At 40.9% G+C, this 16,017-nt stretch overlaps 1 protein-coding gene across 1 annotated transcript in view; it reads right to left on the minus strand.

Annotated features, from left to right (window-relative positions):
* myo15ab (myosin XVAb) overlaps nucleotides 1–16,017 on the minus strand; it is a 51,072-nt gene that overhangs the window by 29,219 nt on the left and 5,836 nt on the right. Inside the window, exons 3-29 of the mRNA XM_078268327.1 lie at nucleotides 15,809–15,928; nucleotides 15,380–15,697; nucleotides 14,912–15,109; nucleotides 14,452–14,693; nucleotides 13,310–13,703; nucleotides 12,903–12,985; nucleotides 12,368–12,431; nucleotides 12,145–12,254; nucleotides 11,246–11,320; nucleotides 10,941–11,031; nucleotides 10,799–10,804; nucleotides 10,599–10,702; nucleotides 9,659–9,722; nucleotides 9,181–9,294; nucleotides 7,408–7,569; nucleotides 7,153–7,266; nucleotides 6,978–7,036; nucleotides 6,533–6,656; nucleotides 6,325–6,420; nucleotides 5,501–5,632; nucleotides 4,887–5,012; nucleotides 4,204–4,281; nucleotides 3,508–3,647; nucleotides 2,064–2,109; nucleotides 1,835–1,959; nucleotides 1,154–1,271; nucleotides 810–985 (exon numbers count right to left, since the gene is read on the minus strand). Of these exons, the coding sequence (XP_078124453.1) occupies nucleotides 810–985; nucleotides 1,154–1,271; nucleotides 1,835–1,959; nucleotides 2,064–2,109; nucleotides 3,508–3,647; nucleotides 4,204–4,281; nucleotides 4,887–5,012; nucleotides 5,501–5,632; nucleotides 6,325–6,420; nucleotides 6,533–6,656; nucleotides 6,978–7,036; nucleotides 7,153–7,266; nucleotides 7,408–7,569; nucleotides 9,181–9,294; nucleotides 9,659–9,722; nucleotides 10,599–10,702; nucleotides 10,799–10,804; nucleotides 10,941–11,031; nucleotides 11,246–11,320; nucleotides 12,145–12,254; nucleotides 12,368–12,431; nucleotides 12,903–12,985; nucleotides 13,310–13,703; nucleotides 14,452–14,693; nucleotides 14,912–15,109; nucleotides 15,380–15,697; nucleotides 15,809–15,928 (3,479 nt within the window). The remainder of the gene's footprint in view (nucleotides 1–809; nucleotides 986–1,153; nucleotides 1,272–1,834; nucleotides 1,960–2,063; nucleotides 2,110–3,507; nucleotides 3,648–4,203; nucleotides 4,282–4,886; nucleotides 5,013–5,500; nucleotides 5,633–6,324; nucleotides 6,421–6,532; nucleotides 6,657–6,977; nucleotides 7,037–7,152; nucleotides 7,267–7,407; nucleotides 7,570–9,180; nucleotides 9,295–9,658; nucleotides 9,723–10,598; nucleotides 10,703–10,798; nucleotides 10,805–10,940; nucleotides 11,032–11,245; nucleotides 11,321–12,144; nucleotides 12,255–12,367; nucleotides 12,432–12,902; nucleotides 12,986–13,309; nucleotides 13,704–14,451; nucleotides 14,694–14,911; nucleotides 15,110–15,379; nucleotides 15,698–15,808; nucleotides 15,929–16,017) is intronic.

Consider the following 16,017-nt stretch of genomic DNA (forward strand, 5'->3'; position numbering starts at 1 on the left):
GTACTTATTGTGGCAATAAAACCTTTTCTGATTCTAAAGCTCCGAAGAGTCAACTCCCAGGAATAAGGTGATGATACAATTGGTTTTCACCCTGAGCACTTGGTTCCAGGAAGATTTCAAAATAAACTCGTCTATTTTTTCATTTTTCTTTCTCTATTTTCTACATGTATTTTTACACATGTATGTAAAAACAGAATAATTCTCAGTTTGTACGTGTGCAATGATAATCAAATAAAACAACATGGTAAGCCAAATCCTTCTTTAGCTAAGATGTTTTCCACTTCAGTTAAAGTGCTCATATTATGCTCATTTTCAGGTTCATAATGAGAGGTTGTACCAGAATAAGTTTATGTGGTTTAATTTTCAGAAAACACCATATATTTGTTGTACTGCACATTGCTGCAGCTCCTCTTTTCACCCTGTGTGTTGAGCTCTCTGTTTTAGCTACAGAGTGAGGCATCTCACTTCTGTTCCATCTTTGTTGGGAGTCGCACATTCGCAGTATGCACTGCTAGCTTGTCAGTTGCAGAGTATGAGGGAGTGCCATGCTAGCAGCTAGGCAAGCATTATAACGTGTGTTACAAAGTGATGCACGTTTGTCTCTGAAGTAAAGTAAACAGAGCTGTTTGGAGCAGTTTGTGAACAGTCTTTTCTGTTGGAGATGGTAAGTCCCTTTGGGGTGGACTTTGGGATTTTTCACTTTGTAAACCTATAACGTGCACAAGAAGATATATAACACAATAAAGGAAAGGGAAAAAGCCAAAAAGCATAATATCAGCACTTTAAAGCTGACCTCAGGTGAACATTACCTGACCAGGTAGCCTTTGCAGCGAGCTTTCAACAGGGTCGCATTCTGTCGCAACTTGGCAAAGTTCTTTCGGACAAGACATGCGCGGGTGTATCTCTGCAGTGTCTCAGCAGCGATGTTCAGCACACGGTCACGCTTCCCCTCCAACAGCTGATACAGCTCCTCTTTCAGGAAAATCTAACGCACGCACGCACGCACGCACACACACACACGCGCACACACACACACACACACACACACACACACACACACACACACACACACATCAGTATCACGGTATTTATTTCTTATGTTTGAATCATTCAACCTTATTTTGTACAAGTGTATGTTACTGAGAGAGCTCACCTTACTGACTCCCAGCTGATACGAGCCGCTCTTGACCGGAGCGAGCTTGTGGAGCATGTTGACACAGTTTTCTCCGTCTGCAGGTGGAGGATCCTTCAGGCAGAGCAGGGCTTTATACCTGTGCATGCCCACACACACATTTAAAATGACACTCCAATATAAATTCTGGAGTAAATGCGAACAAGGATCGGTAAAAATCCAAAGCTGCAACATGTGTCTAAACTCCTAGTGTGAGGCTAATTGGGAATGTGGGTATTATGAGTTATAGTAATTAGGTATTTGTTTGTATTTAGTAGTTTTAGTGTACATCTAATTGACTGTGAATGTTGGACTCTCAAACAGTTTTTCCTGTAATACTGTAAGTCAGAATACTTTGGCAGGCAGTGGTCAGAGGGGCTGTGACATTAATTGGTTTCAGTTGCTTTACTACTGCGGGAGCTGGCAAGTGCCAGATGGCTATTTCAGCATGAAGAAATTGGTGTGTGAATTGTACTCTTGCCAGAAAAAGAATTACTGACAAGCTAAAGGTTTGTGAGTTGTAATGAGAATAAATAATTATTTTTAGGAAAGAAAGTTGAGCTGAGATAGTCTGTATTATATTTTATCTTAAATGGTTCAATCAGAGCTTACATTTCTCCTCAAATACACTTACACACAGGTGAAGATTGGTAAGTAACCAACCTTTTTAGGAAGCTGTGAAAGTGCAGTCTGATTGGATAACCCTCCTTCCTGATATGGATGGTCTCCATGATGCCAGAGTAATGTAGCTGAGTGTTGACCAGCTCCATGTCAAACACTCCTGGCTCCTACAAATACATAAAAATACACATGAGCTGTATGTGACGGCTCAATCAAAATGCAAAACAAACCCACTGCAAACCTGCACACATTATCCAACTTGCAAATATACCTTATGATGGTTTGGCTTGATGCATCGCACAAAATAAGGGTTACACCTGTCACAGATAGATGAGAACGAACGGATGGATAAATGAATGATTTGATAAAGGCTTCGTACATTCCAGTCCAGCGCAAGGAAGTCAACTTTCCAAATGAGAGGAAACCAACTAAGTAAGAAATCAGTAGAGCATGGCATTTCTTTTCTTTTTTTTTTTTTTTACAGTTGATGCTACATATTAACAACTGTTAAAGGTCCCATGGCATGACCATTTCATTTTATGAGTTTTTAGGTAGATAGGCGATAGGTGTAAACCAAGCCCTGGGTATCCTGCTCTGCCTTTGAGAAAATGAAAGCTCAGATGGGCCGATCTGGAATCTCCTTCTTATGAGGTCATAAGGGGAAAGGTTACCTCCCCTTTCTCTGCTTTGCCTGCCCAGAGAATTTGGCCCACCCATGAGAAAGAGAGAGACATCATGGCTTGCAAACAAGCAAAGTGGCAGTTGGTCAAGGTCACACCCCCACCCTCCACCTTGCCCCCCTCTCTCTCCTCCTCAATAGCATTTAAAGCTACAGACACAGAAATGGCACATTCTAAGGAAAGCTCATTGTGGGACTGGCTCTAGTGGCTGTAATTCTGCACCAAGGCTGAATTTTGGGAAAGAGACTTCAGATACAGAATTAGGGGACCACTAAGGCCTATATAAAAGAGACTTCAGATACAGTATTAGGGGACCACTAAGGCCTATATAAAAGAGACTTCAGATACAGTATTAGGGGACCGCTAAGGCCTATATAAAAGAGACTTCAGATACAGTATTAGGGGACCACTAAGGCCTATATAAAAGCATCCAAAAAGCAGCATGTCATAGGACCTTTAATATGTAGCATTCAGACTGAAAGATCTCCTGAAGCATCTGTTTTTTATCTAGAAGAGACATGACAATGTCAAATTAAGCAAATAAAATGCATCTTTCCAAGATAAATGGCTTCTACAAACACTGATATTGGAGGCTTATAAGATTGCCAGAACTGATCTCTAATTATTTCAGTCTATTGGTGCAGCAAGGCACAACACATTGTTACAGTAAGTACTCATTGTCTATTTAGGCACAAGGCCATAATCCCCATAACACTCCCTCTTTCACTCATTCCTTAGTCCCCTAATTACTGTATACACACTTTCTACATCTTGCAGAACACAATTCATTCTGAACACTTACATGCCTACCTTTTCAGGAGCAAAACATACATTAACTAATATTAATGTGAGAATGTATAAGGGCACTACAGAGTGCAGACATTTTACACTAACAAATTGGACACTCAAAGGAGTGTAGGCAATTATAACACCACTCAGTGGCACTCAGTCACAACTTTACCATTTTCCACTGATGCTATAAAAATGTGTTAGAGGTTTACACATTGTCCTAAAGGTAAAATGTTTTACTCAAACCTTTCCATCTTCTCCAGCAGCTCCTGCAGGCTGCTCTGAAACTTTGCGCTGACCGTGTTGGCCTGATAACGGCGAGCCGCGATGCTGTGCCGCCGCTGAGACCCAGACTCTGAGTGCTTTAAGAAGAAGCTGGATACCATCTGCACGCACACACACACACACACACACACTTAAGATTTTAAGTATGTGTGTTTTATTACACTTGATAACGATTTATGGAGATATTGGGGTTCGTCAGTGTTTGAGTGCGAGTCTCTGTCCAAATTTTATTTGAATGCCAGAATGTATGTAGAAAGCCCTCAACAAGTCATACAATGGACCGGAGAAAGTAGTTCACAGCATGCACACTAAATTCTGCTGACAGTCCCACAATACAATGTGTTGGATTTCATAGATGGAAAAACTAAAGTTGTGCGACAGTACAACTGTCAGTGACGACGTGACAGTATTTAGTTCAACTTAATGTCAACTAAAAATGTATTCCTAACTCAAAACAATAATTACTAAATAGGTTGTTGGATATTTCTTAACAGAAAAGTAAAAAGCACAAGTCAAAACATACAACTGTATTGTGCCACGCCACCACAATACAAGATGATGAGTAACAATCATATTTTAAATGTAATTGAAGATCGTGAGGAATAAAGACTGGGGACTACTGTAAATGTTGAAACAAAAAGAGAGAGCAAATCTCACTCTGTTCTTGCTCTGGATGAAGAGGTCCAAAACATCCTGGCGGACCGTGTTGAAGTTCTTATCCAAGAATTTGTGCACCTGCACCACAAATCATTACAAAAGTGTTAGAACAAACCAGGAATTTAACAGCGGACAAACTAAATTAAATAATGATGAAAGCCCTTGCATTTGCAGTACTACCAAAGAGTATGAACTTTGTGTCTGTGCCGACATTCCCGGGAAAAATCACAAGTGGCGCACAGTTAGTGACCGTTTTCCATCACCCAGCAGTGGTTTAATCTGCCAGAGAGGGTAGGCTTCTGTAACTCACACAACTCACTGTGTGCAGTGCGTACTGTTTTTTTTCCCGAGCTCTGCTAGAGTTGCGAGTAAACTATGTCTACTACTATGTCCGAATGAGGGCACGTAATGTAAAGAAACTAAAACAAGGTCTATCCAATGAGAATCAATCAGTTAAAAGTAAGCAAATGTAGAAATATCAGAGGTGGATTGGCTTTGGGGGATTGGAATCTATGTGCGTAACACTTTTACAAATTCAAGAAAATGGAAGGAGGACATTAGGACAGGAGGACAGGAGAAATGTATAGCCTACTTTAGTTATCATGCTGTGTTGATGTTTTCTTTTCCTTTTCTTTTGTGAAACATCTTAAATAGTTACAAATAAAAACTCAAGAAAAATGTACCTGGTACGTGACTTTCCCAGCATAGTGTTTCAGGGTGAACTCTGGCAGTGGCATCTTTGGCCTGGCATATAGCGGGTTGTTTCCATGGTGATAGTGGCACTTCTGAAGGAAGGTGTGGTCTGTTGCCTAGTGATGAATGGAGACGGTTAAAGGTTGGTGAGCCATGACAACTAAATCTCTACAGCACAAACACATGTTGCCTGTGTGTGTTCAGCAGATTGCCTCAGTCAGTTTCTCGTGTAACACTGTGTTCATATTTCACTCTCTGTATTGATCAGAACTGGATTGGAATACACCTTAGTCTGCTATTCAATAAGTGAGATGTCTGACTCAATTTCTTTTCAAAACTGAGATATGAATATCTGAAACATGAGTTATTGTCAGATGTTGGTCTTTTTTCAAAATACACCTAAATAATGATTTCAAAGGTTTCTTGCAATCTAACCTAACTTCATTTTAAGTACACATGCTTGCCACAGGAGTCTGAGGTTTAATTAAGTACTGTTTGTATTAATCAATCATATTTCCAATTCACTTCCAATATCAGCTGTGTTTATTATAATGTTTTATTGGTTGAGGGGATGAAGAGTTTAGTTCAACAAGTGTGGATGTACCTGAGGGAAGCCACACTGGTCGTCCAGTATGCGCAGTATCCCATGAGGCTTAGCAGCGATGAGGTCCAGACAGGCCTGGTTGTGGCTGAAGGGCTGCTGCTGCCACATGATCTGTTCCCGCATGTACTCCTCCTACTCACACGGCACAAAAGGGCCATCAGGTTGGTGTATGTAAAACTCTTCTAACTCCACTGTTGTTTCCAGGTTTGACTTCAGCTGAAGTATTGCTGGGTCCACTATATGTGTGAGATTTAATGAGCTCGTGGGTTTATGAGAGCGTTTCTGATAGCTTTTCTTTAAGTCTTAAAAGTGTCTTTTCACAGTTTTCACTCATAGTTCACTTGTAGAGGCAAATAATAGTCAGTTTCCGTTTTAGTCAGACTTCGAATAAACTTTGTTTTTGAATGCGAGGATGCATCGCTACGTGCGACGATCATTCCTTTCATCCCGTTTCAGAAACATTATTACGCATATATGTGGCCAAGAAACCGGCTTCCCGCAGGAGAAATCTATCTGTGGAAATAAGGTTTCTCTAATACCCTACCTCTTACATTCTTGTATACATAGAGAAACAGAGAAATCACAGAGAAAACAGGAAACTGTCGAAAGCTGACTCTAACCCAGTTACTTAACGGAATGACTATATTGCAATGTGCAGCTAGGACCTGTCCCATGATTATACCTTGTTGTCCTATATGCTTTTCTTTCATACTTTGAATTTTCAACCATATTTAGACTGTTTTAACCCAGATGTCTTTTGACACGCAAATCACTGGGAAAACACAATTATGTGAATACAAATGTTAACTTGTAGTTTCCCTGACCTGCTCCTCCTGGAAGATGACCCTGTTAAAGAAGAACTGCAACGTTTCATTGGCGTAGTTGATGCACAGCTGCTCAAAACTGTTCACCTGTAGCTCCTGGTGGGTAAAGAGAGGAGATATTAGGAAGTGGGGGAGTTACGTTGACACAGGTCAGATCACACGCATCAGCGCTGTAACATTATTGTGCGAGATCATTCTTTAGCTTGACCTCAAATCCATATATGTCCAATATGGAGATGGAGAGGGCTTCGTTGCGAGGGTAGACCCGTCTGTTGATGCGCTCTGTCAGCCAACTAAACAGCAGCGAGTACAGGATCTTGGCAACGGCATCTCTATGAAACACACACAATACGGTTTCTATGGAAACAGAAAACCCGGTTCCTATGGAAACAGAGGACATCTGAAAAATCTTTCCCCCAGCCCTGACGTCCTTTGTCCTCACATGCCTCTACCAAGAATGGGAAGAGAATATCAAAGACTCTTCACTCCTTCTCTGTAGTCTCCTGGTATGATTCTCCAGGTATTTTTTTTAAATGAGGACCGTAAAAAAGCTTCAAACAAGCCTGTCAGATAGGCTTTTATTTCAGGTTATTCCATGCAGAAGTAGGCGCATAGTATTGAATTTAACAGATTCTATATTCAGACTCACTCACCTGGCATCCACAGCACTCTCCACTGTAAGTGGAGTAAAGATCTTCTCCCTTACTGTATCCTAGGGGGATCAAACGCATCCATTATCTGCCAACATCTCTTTAATTGTGAGAATATATTTAACCATATCTACGTGTGTGAGGGTGTCCTTGTTTATGCAAAGTGTGTTCCACTTACTGTCTGTTTGAAAGTGACAGACTTCTGCAGGCCGTCAGGTGAGACCTGCAGCAGCTCAGCCACAACCCTGATCTCCTGCGCGCTCACCACCGACGCAACCTCCTGACCCTCAGCCTGCAGGGACCCACGCCCACACAGGCCCACACGTTCATTATTACCGTCATCTATCAACATCATTCAACTGTGAAACTTAATTCATTTTGATGACCTATTTGTGTGTGTGTGTGTGTGTGTGTGTGTGTGTGGCAGAGAGACCTGGTGTGGCTGGAAGTAGACATTCCCCAGATGAAGGACGGAGGACAGCAGTCTGTAGATGCTGTTTAGCTCCTCTGGGGTGAAACACAGAATGTCCATGGCACTCAGCAGACGTCTGAAGTCCTCCCCGTCATCCTTTCCCTCTATGGTACAATCCCCTCCCTGCACTCATGTACACACACATCACACACACACACATACATACACTGTTACACACATCTTACCCTGAGCCCATTTAATCACAGCTCTAATTAACGAACAACTTATCAGCAGCTGAAAGTCTTGTTTTTGCAGACCTCCGGGGGTTCAACTTCTCAACTCGATGCAGTAATGTAGAAGTCAGGGTGTGTCAGTACACTGTGACATCACCGCTGGGTGTGGTTACTGGTGCTATAGAGCATGCTTCTGACCAAACTATCAACCACAGAGGACAGTGAAACATTACTTTTCAGCCTGGTGTTACATTACTATTTAAAAGAGTAAGCCACATGTGCCTGTAGTAGTCACCACCACCAATAACAATGTAATTAGTCAAGGATCGTTAAACAGCATTGGCATGAGCAAAGTGTTGCTTTGTGTTTCATCACATCTTATGTAGTGGTACAAAGAAATCCAAGAGGACAAACCCAGCTCAATGATGGCAACAAAGTGTGCAAGGACAGGCATACTCTATCAGAGAAATAACGTAAACCTGAATATTGCTGAATATTGGTCTGTGAGCAAAATTACATCAGCATACTAACATGCTCATGACAATGCTAATGTGCAGATTTTTAGCATAATCACCTTCATTATTTAGCATGTTAACACATTTCCTAACTGACACTAAACACAAAGTACAGCTGAGGCTGATGGGAATGTCACAATACAGTATTGCAGGTACTGTATTTGGTCAACAACCAAAGTATTGGACAAATTAAAATTTTGAATTTTGCTGCAAGAAGAAAAATTAGGAGATCACCAGAGTTATTACAATTCACCCTGAGGGGAACATGAATATCTGTATCAAATATCGTGGCAATCCATCCAATAGTTGAAGAGATATTTCAGTAAAAAAAACAAAAAACAATTGTCAACCTGGTATGAGAGGAAAAGTCAGGGGATCACCAATATAAGTACAATTCGTCCGTAAACATTAATGTATGTACAAAACTTCACGGTAAACTATTTACTGTAATAGTTGTTGAGGTATTTCAGTCTGGACCAACCAACTGACCAACAAACATTACCATTCTTAGAGCTATGCACACATATAATTCTATCTATTTTTCATCTCAGAGAATTACTCAAATGGTTACTCACAACTCATACATATGAAACATATGACGAGGGGTCACAAGTAGATATTGGTTCGTTTGAGGAGTCATAACCACTGCTAAAGAGCAATACAAAAATCATTAAATCATAAAGCCTTACTACCTGATACACACAGTGACAAGCTATATATCCATTTTGCAAATAAATCCGCAAATTACATTCATTTATCAATACTGTATATCTCTGATACAAAGAATCCAAACTGCAAATGTTCCTTACTCCATATGTGGGTACTGCAATGAGTGTTATGTTTGTGCCATTAATCACTTTGTAGAATAAATGTGACATTTTCAGAAATTTGGCATCTCATTTGCTAATGTGACTATGAAATTGATTACAGTGACCACTCCTTATCTGTGCTGTGCTGTGTGTGTGTGTGTGTGTGTGTGTGTGTGTGTGTGTGTGTGTGTGTGTGTGTGTGTGTAGACAGGGTGTATTTCATATTTCTCTAAGCACCTGATTGAGATAGTAGTAAGTCTCAGCTTCCTGCAGATACAGTGAGCGCTTCTCATGAGGAGGAAGACCTGCCAACATCTCATAGAAGATGTGATAGTTCCTCTCCGATTTGGCCTGTGAATACACACACACACACACACACACACACACACAGTCACATGAAACATAAATCAATCACGTTGATGCGTATTTGCACACATTAAGAAAAGCTCTACAATTTAGATCTGTGGTAGATTTACTGAAATGGAAATAATGCTGTAGGAAAAGACAAATGGTTGGTTGGTTGGATGGATGAATGACAAACTGGGCTGTGTAATGATAGTGTGCAACATGTTTGACACCTCATGCTGTCTTCCTGTACAATCTCCTCTTTCTCACAATGACTCATTGGTAAGAAGACTCCACCTGACCTGCTGTGTTTGTGTGTGTGTGTGTGTGTGTGTGTGTGTGTGTGTGTGTGTGTGTGTGTGTGTTTCACCTGAAAGACAATGCGGGACTTCTCCAGCAGGTACTGAGACGTTATGGCACCGCTGATTACACCCCTTTAAATGACACACATGCCGGCACACACACACACACACACACACACACACACACACACACACACACACACACACACACACACACACACACACAGTAAGTCTGAGGTCATGCATGTGTAATGTGCTCAGATCTTCTTTGTCACAGTCCTAGCAGAAGGTCAACTACTTGTCTGACTGTGTTTCTGAGACATGTTAACATATTCTCCACTAAGCCCATGTGTGTGTGTATGTGTGAGTGTGAAGCCTATTCAAAGTTAAGCTAACATACAGGCTGCTTGTTAGCTTTACAAGTGCTTGTGTTTACACCATAGACTGTTAATATTCAATGGTTTATACCAGAGAAACTACAGCCAATCTGCACTTCTGTTGTAGACAAATTGTTTTATTCTAAGCCAAGACATACAGTAACTATAGTAATGCATTATTATAGCAACAATTAATTGTAGTATGGTATTGTGGGATTCATAAAAAGGTGATTGCATTTTCACACATTTCCTGGATAAAAAAAACAACGTATTCAAGTTTTTGAGGTCAATGTCAGTATGCTGTCTGCTGTACTAAGGTTTTTTTTTATTTTTATTTTTGCAGTTGTAAAGAGGTCCAAAATGTCTAAAGTGCTGCATATAGGAGAAAATCCCAAACCACATCATGCATTGGTGCAACAGATAAAATAAGTTTTTTTCCAGTTTCCTCTGGAAATCAATTTACTATTACAACGTAGCAATGTTTGGCTTCAACCATCTTCTTCAGACAGCGAGATGAAGGTCAGTGGGACTAACCTTTTCTGGAATTAGAAGCCCTGAAAACTCAAACTTGTTGCTGATGTTTCGTACAGTAAGTTGAGTTTGGTTATTGGTAGAAGTTGTTACTACTCACTCCTCCATGTAGATCTGCGTGTATTTGCCAAACCGTGAAGAGTTGTCATTGCGCACTGTTTTGGCATTCCCAAAAGACTCCAACAGGGGCGTGGCCTCCAGGATCTGACCAATCACCACAAACTAAAATGTTACCACGGCTATCTTCAACAGGGATGGTGGTTGTAATAAGAGTAAAAACCTAGGGCAGGAGTACTTTACCTCTATCTGAAGGGGGGTGGTAGAGAAAAGGAGAGAAGATTAGAAAGGAAAGCAATAACAGTGTTAGCTGAAATGACCACAGAATGGTATGTGTTTTTTAGCATGCATGTACCAATAGCTACATAATATATTGTATATATACCTGTTGTGTGACGTTGCACTTATGATGTATGGCTGTCAGGTAACGCAGGATCAGTTTAGTAGCTTCAGTCTTTCCTGACCCGCTTTCTCCGCTGTAATAACAAAAACAGTTAACAGGTATTTTACAGCACTTCTTTTTCTTCTTTGTTCATTAAGAGGATGTAACACATTGTGGACACAGTAATAAAAAAAAAAAAAAAAACTCAAATACAATTTTCACAAAACCGTTTTAGTTTAAGTTTTTTTTAAAGTGCTGCTAGTTGAAATGAAGAGCAAGTTCAAAATGCCTGTAACAGCTTTTCATACCTGATCACAATGCATTGGTCCTTTTTGGCATCCATCATGGTGGTATATGAGCGATTAGCAATGGCAAAAAGATGACTGCAACACAACAAAACATATTGTACTGAAAAAACACATTTCTATGCTCATTGGTTGTGTGTGTGTGTGTGTGTGTGTGTGTGTGTGTGTGTGTGTGTGTGTGTGTGTGTAATGTGAAGTGGTAGTGAAATCTATAACCAAACTCTCCCTTGGCAACCAATCAACAGCAGTGTAATAGGAGGCTCTTATTAACTAACACCTGAGAGTGCTGGCATTTACCATCATATTGTATCTCAGAACACAGCTTAAGACACATGTAGTACAACAGTACAGGAACACAGACTCAAAGGTTACAGTTAAAGGTTAAAGAGTTTTGTTGGTAATTGATGGTACATTGTGGTATTTTATTAAGAGAACATTTGCAGAGAATTTTGATCTGCATTTGGACCTGGATTTGTCTTAAATTACACATAGTGACATACAAGTATCATCATCAAGTAATCATCGATAGATATGCCATATTTTCATTTAACTGAAAAAATAGTGAAAATATATTAAAAAGAAAAAGAAAAAAGCTGTATATTGCGATGTTGAAATCTTCCTAAAAGTACTTTCTCTGAATCAAAAACAAATCACTTGTTCTTTGGCCAGTGGCCTAACTTTCCATCATATGTTTTAGAGATGAGCGATCACATTTTGAGAATTCCTGCTTACCAACACATAGACTGACAAACCAAACTGAAAACATAACATCCTTGCTGGAGGTAACAAGTTCAAAGGCTATATATGCCCAGGTCTATCACACACACACACACACACACACACACACACACACACACACACACACACACACACACACACACACACACACTCCCAGGTCTTACGGAGGGTTGTCACTCAGGCCGCGTCCCCCATACTGAAGCACCATGTCTGTGCCATAAATGTTGAGCAACTTGTAGGGATTCACAGACACGAGGATGCTGCCTATGTAGGTCTGTGTGGAAGAAATAGAGAGAGGAAAAGGACAAGAAAGAGAGCGGATAAGTAGATGTCCATGACATCTGATGATATTAGTTGTCTAATTTGCATATTAGAAATGAAGCTTACATAAACAAGTTCCTGGTCGTAGCGCTTCTTCAGGTTCATCAGAACTGTGGTCTCATTCAGTTCACTGAAATTAAACAGAGGAAATGAAACACACACGTACAGAGCACATATTGTCACACTGCAGCAGTATCCCCACACTCACTTCAACATCCAATATTGATTACTTTTCAATGACATTCAAGATGTCAGACATCAGAGAGAGTTTTAACTTTGCAGAATGTCAGGAAATGATTGTGTAATAATATCTTCAAACTGCTGTTGGAAAGACACAACAATCTAATGCAGAGGATTCCTCACGATGTGAAGAGATCTATTTTGGTGTTGCATTTTAATAAAATACTTAATGCTAGGGATTTCTTTCTGAATTGAATTTTCAAAGCCTACAAGCACACTGGAACACACACATACAAATACACACACGTACACTGTAAATAGTTGATTCAAGAAACTGAAAGAATATGCATTGAAATGAGCTGTGTGAAGTGTGTGACATGAATGACTGTGAGGCTGTTTGTTAATACTAGATTCTGCTTACGGCAGCTGTGTCATGTCCTCCATTCCTTCTGCCCAACGTTTAACCCTGTGGGCTGTTGTGGGCATGCTTAGGATAGAGTAGATCTGGACACAAACACACACACACACACACACACACACACACACACACACACACACACACACACACACACACACAGAGACACACACATAATGGTTTGTAATTAAAACACTGTCATACAACATTGTCAAAGCTTGATGGATATTGTTATCAGTTGTTGCAGTGTTGACATAAAATATGCTGAAATTCCAGTATTCTATGATTTTGTGAGCCATCCAGCTTCTGTCTTACGCTTCACAGTACATCAACTGTTGTTAAAAACCTATTTAAAAAATAGGTAAATGCTGCCTTTACAGACACATAATACATACATTCGTAAATTCAGCTACCTTGTCATACCAGCTCTGACCAGGTACTCTATCTCTGTCAGGAGTCCAGTTTGTGTCCTGAGGCTGTCCGTCCACAAGTCGAGCTGTGGGTGAATATCCGTCTAACACCCCATCTTCTCTGTACATGGCCCACTTTGACAGATTCTGGACCGTCCCATGTGGTAAAACCCTCTCAGCTGCCCAAACGTCTTCCCCTCCTTCCCCTCCTCCTCGGGCATTCCTGGCCCAGTGTCCTGAGCGTGGCCCATAGGGAGGAATCACAGCATAGCGATTATCCTCACCCTGCAGGCCTGTTGGCACCGTGTATGAGGCATAGCGAAGCTGCTGGTTTTGGACGGCTTCAGACAGTTTTGGGTTGTGGAACCGACGTGTGAGAACAGAGCCATCCGGCAGCCTGTAGAACAAGGAATGGTTCTCTTCAATTAAGAACATGTAACAAAGGGTTGTACAGCATGGACAAAAATATGACATTTTGTTGAATTGTGTCATTGTGATATAAATGGCAATTCACGTGGCTTTTTTACATATAGGGTTTCTACCACAGGAACTTTCTCAGGGGACTAAGAAACTTTCGAGGATATCTACGTTTCGACCGGAGAAATCAAGGACTAAATTTTGTACTTGTACAATGGTTCAATGTGTAAAAGAAGTCCCTGCTCTGGACTTAGTACTTTATGATTGAGAAACTTTGTGGGTGGAGTTTGCAAGGCAGAATGTTGCTCAAAAAGAAACTCCATGGAACCTTGTGTACCACTTGTGTACTGCTTCATTCATAAAACAAGGACTGTTAAAACTCTAGCATTGATATTAGGATGAGGGGTGCACATTTCTTGATGTTAACTAAAGTTAAAAACATTAGACTTTGTTGTTCCAACTAGTTAAAAAAGAGCAAAGTAAGTTTTATTGGCCTAATCTTCCCAGTTCCCAGATGCAGTGGAAATGCCAATAGGAGCATTCTTTGGACTTTTAGTTTCTAGTTTAGTTTGTAGGTTAAGTTCCTCTTGTTCCTGGACATTTTTGATCGAAAAGGGCTAGCATTTCATTCTCCACTGGTGAAAAGTGAATGCCTAGCTTGAATCTTTTTGGACAAGCATGTCAGGTCATTATCTGTCCTAGTTTCCATTTATAGTGTAGTTCCCTACCTAAAATTGACACCACGGAGTTCCTCATTCCGCAGCGCAGAGGTAAGGTTGGGAGTGGTGGGTTTGGGTGCACCTGATAGTACAGAGTTTTCTCGTAGATTATAGAGACCTGAAGACCGAAGGGCCTGGTTTTGCCTCAGAGCAGCTGAGAGGTTGGGAGTGGAGGGTTTCTGACCAGGGATAACTAGGGTACCATCAGGGAGCCGGTATGATGCACTACGAAGGTTCTCATTCATTAGAGCCTACAGAGCAAGACACCAGGTAGTTATTCAAGGTTAAAATCACAATTAACTACATTTTGCAAGTTATTGTCATCAAATTGTAGAATTCAAAGGTCTGTGATGGCTAAAATGATATATTTGATTTTCAAAGCAACACAGGGACCAGGTTAGTGAATAAAGAGCCAATAAAACAAGTAGGTGCTAAAGCAAAGTTAAATTAATGTTTAACAGGTACATACTTTAGACAGGTCAGGGCCAATTGGTTTCCGTGGGTCAATGATGATGGTTCCATCAGGCAGGGTGTAAGACACACCCTTTAAATAGGGATTCTGCAGGGCGGCTGTCAGGTTGGGGCTCTTTGGTTTCCTTGGGTCAACTATAATTGTTCCATCTGGGAGGGTGTATGCAGCTCCCTTCAAGGCTGGGTTACTGAGGGCCTAAATATTACAATGGCTGGTTTCAGTTAAGGTTAGCCTGAGAGGTTAAACAAGTGCAATTCAGTCAGTAAATGTCAGTAGAATTATAGCAGCAGCAGCTTAGTATATTTCATTACCAATTATTATTTAATTTGTGGAAACAATTTCAATTCTCTATCCCAAGTCCTACCATTTAGATGAGAAGAGAGGAACAACTAATAGATCCACAAACACAAAGTAACAGGTAGGGTGAAAGAAGGGGAAACCATAAAGTCTGAAACCATAGCTAACCTTAGCCAAGTTTGGTGACATGGGTGTATTTGGGTCCTGAACCCCTTTCGGTAGTGTGAAGGAGGCGTCCCGCAGAGCAGAGTTTTGAAGTGCGCTGGAGAGGTTTGGAGAGACAGGTTTCCGTGGATCAATGATGATAGTACCATCGGGCAGGGTGTAAGATGCACTTTTCAGGTAAGGGTTCTGAAGTGCTGCTGTAAGGTTCGGGGACTTCAGTTTCTTAGGGTCAATCACAATGGTACCATCTGGGAGGGAATAGGAGGCTGCACGCAGAGCTGGGTTGCTTAGGGCCTTAGCCAAGTTTGGGGAAATGGCTTGCTAAACGAGCAGAGACAGCAGAGCGAGAAAAATATCCTTAGCTTTAACTAATTCTTGGTTAACAATATTACGGAGCGATAAGAAAGGAAAACAACAATAGGCATGGGTTACCTGCTGCCTCGGGTCTATAATGGTGCCATCAGGAAGAACATATGAAGCAGTCCTGACATTCTGGTTTTGAAGAGCTCTGGAAAGGTTAGGAGACATGGGCTTCTGGGGGATATGTGGGTTCTGTGGGGTAATACAGGAGATTACAGCTGTAATAAAACAATTGTTGTTCCATGTGTAGACAAAAATACATGTCAGGTTGTATAGTTATT

The sequence above is a fragment of the Sander vitreus genome, chromosome 2, assembly GCF_031162955.1.
Source record: "Sander vitreus isolate 19-12246 chromosome 2, sanVit1, whole genome shotgun sequence".
In the NCBI taxonomy this organism is placed as follows: domain Eukaryota; kingdom Metazoa; phylum Chordata; class Actinopteri; order Perciformes; family Percidae; genus Sander; species Sander vitreus.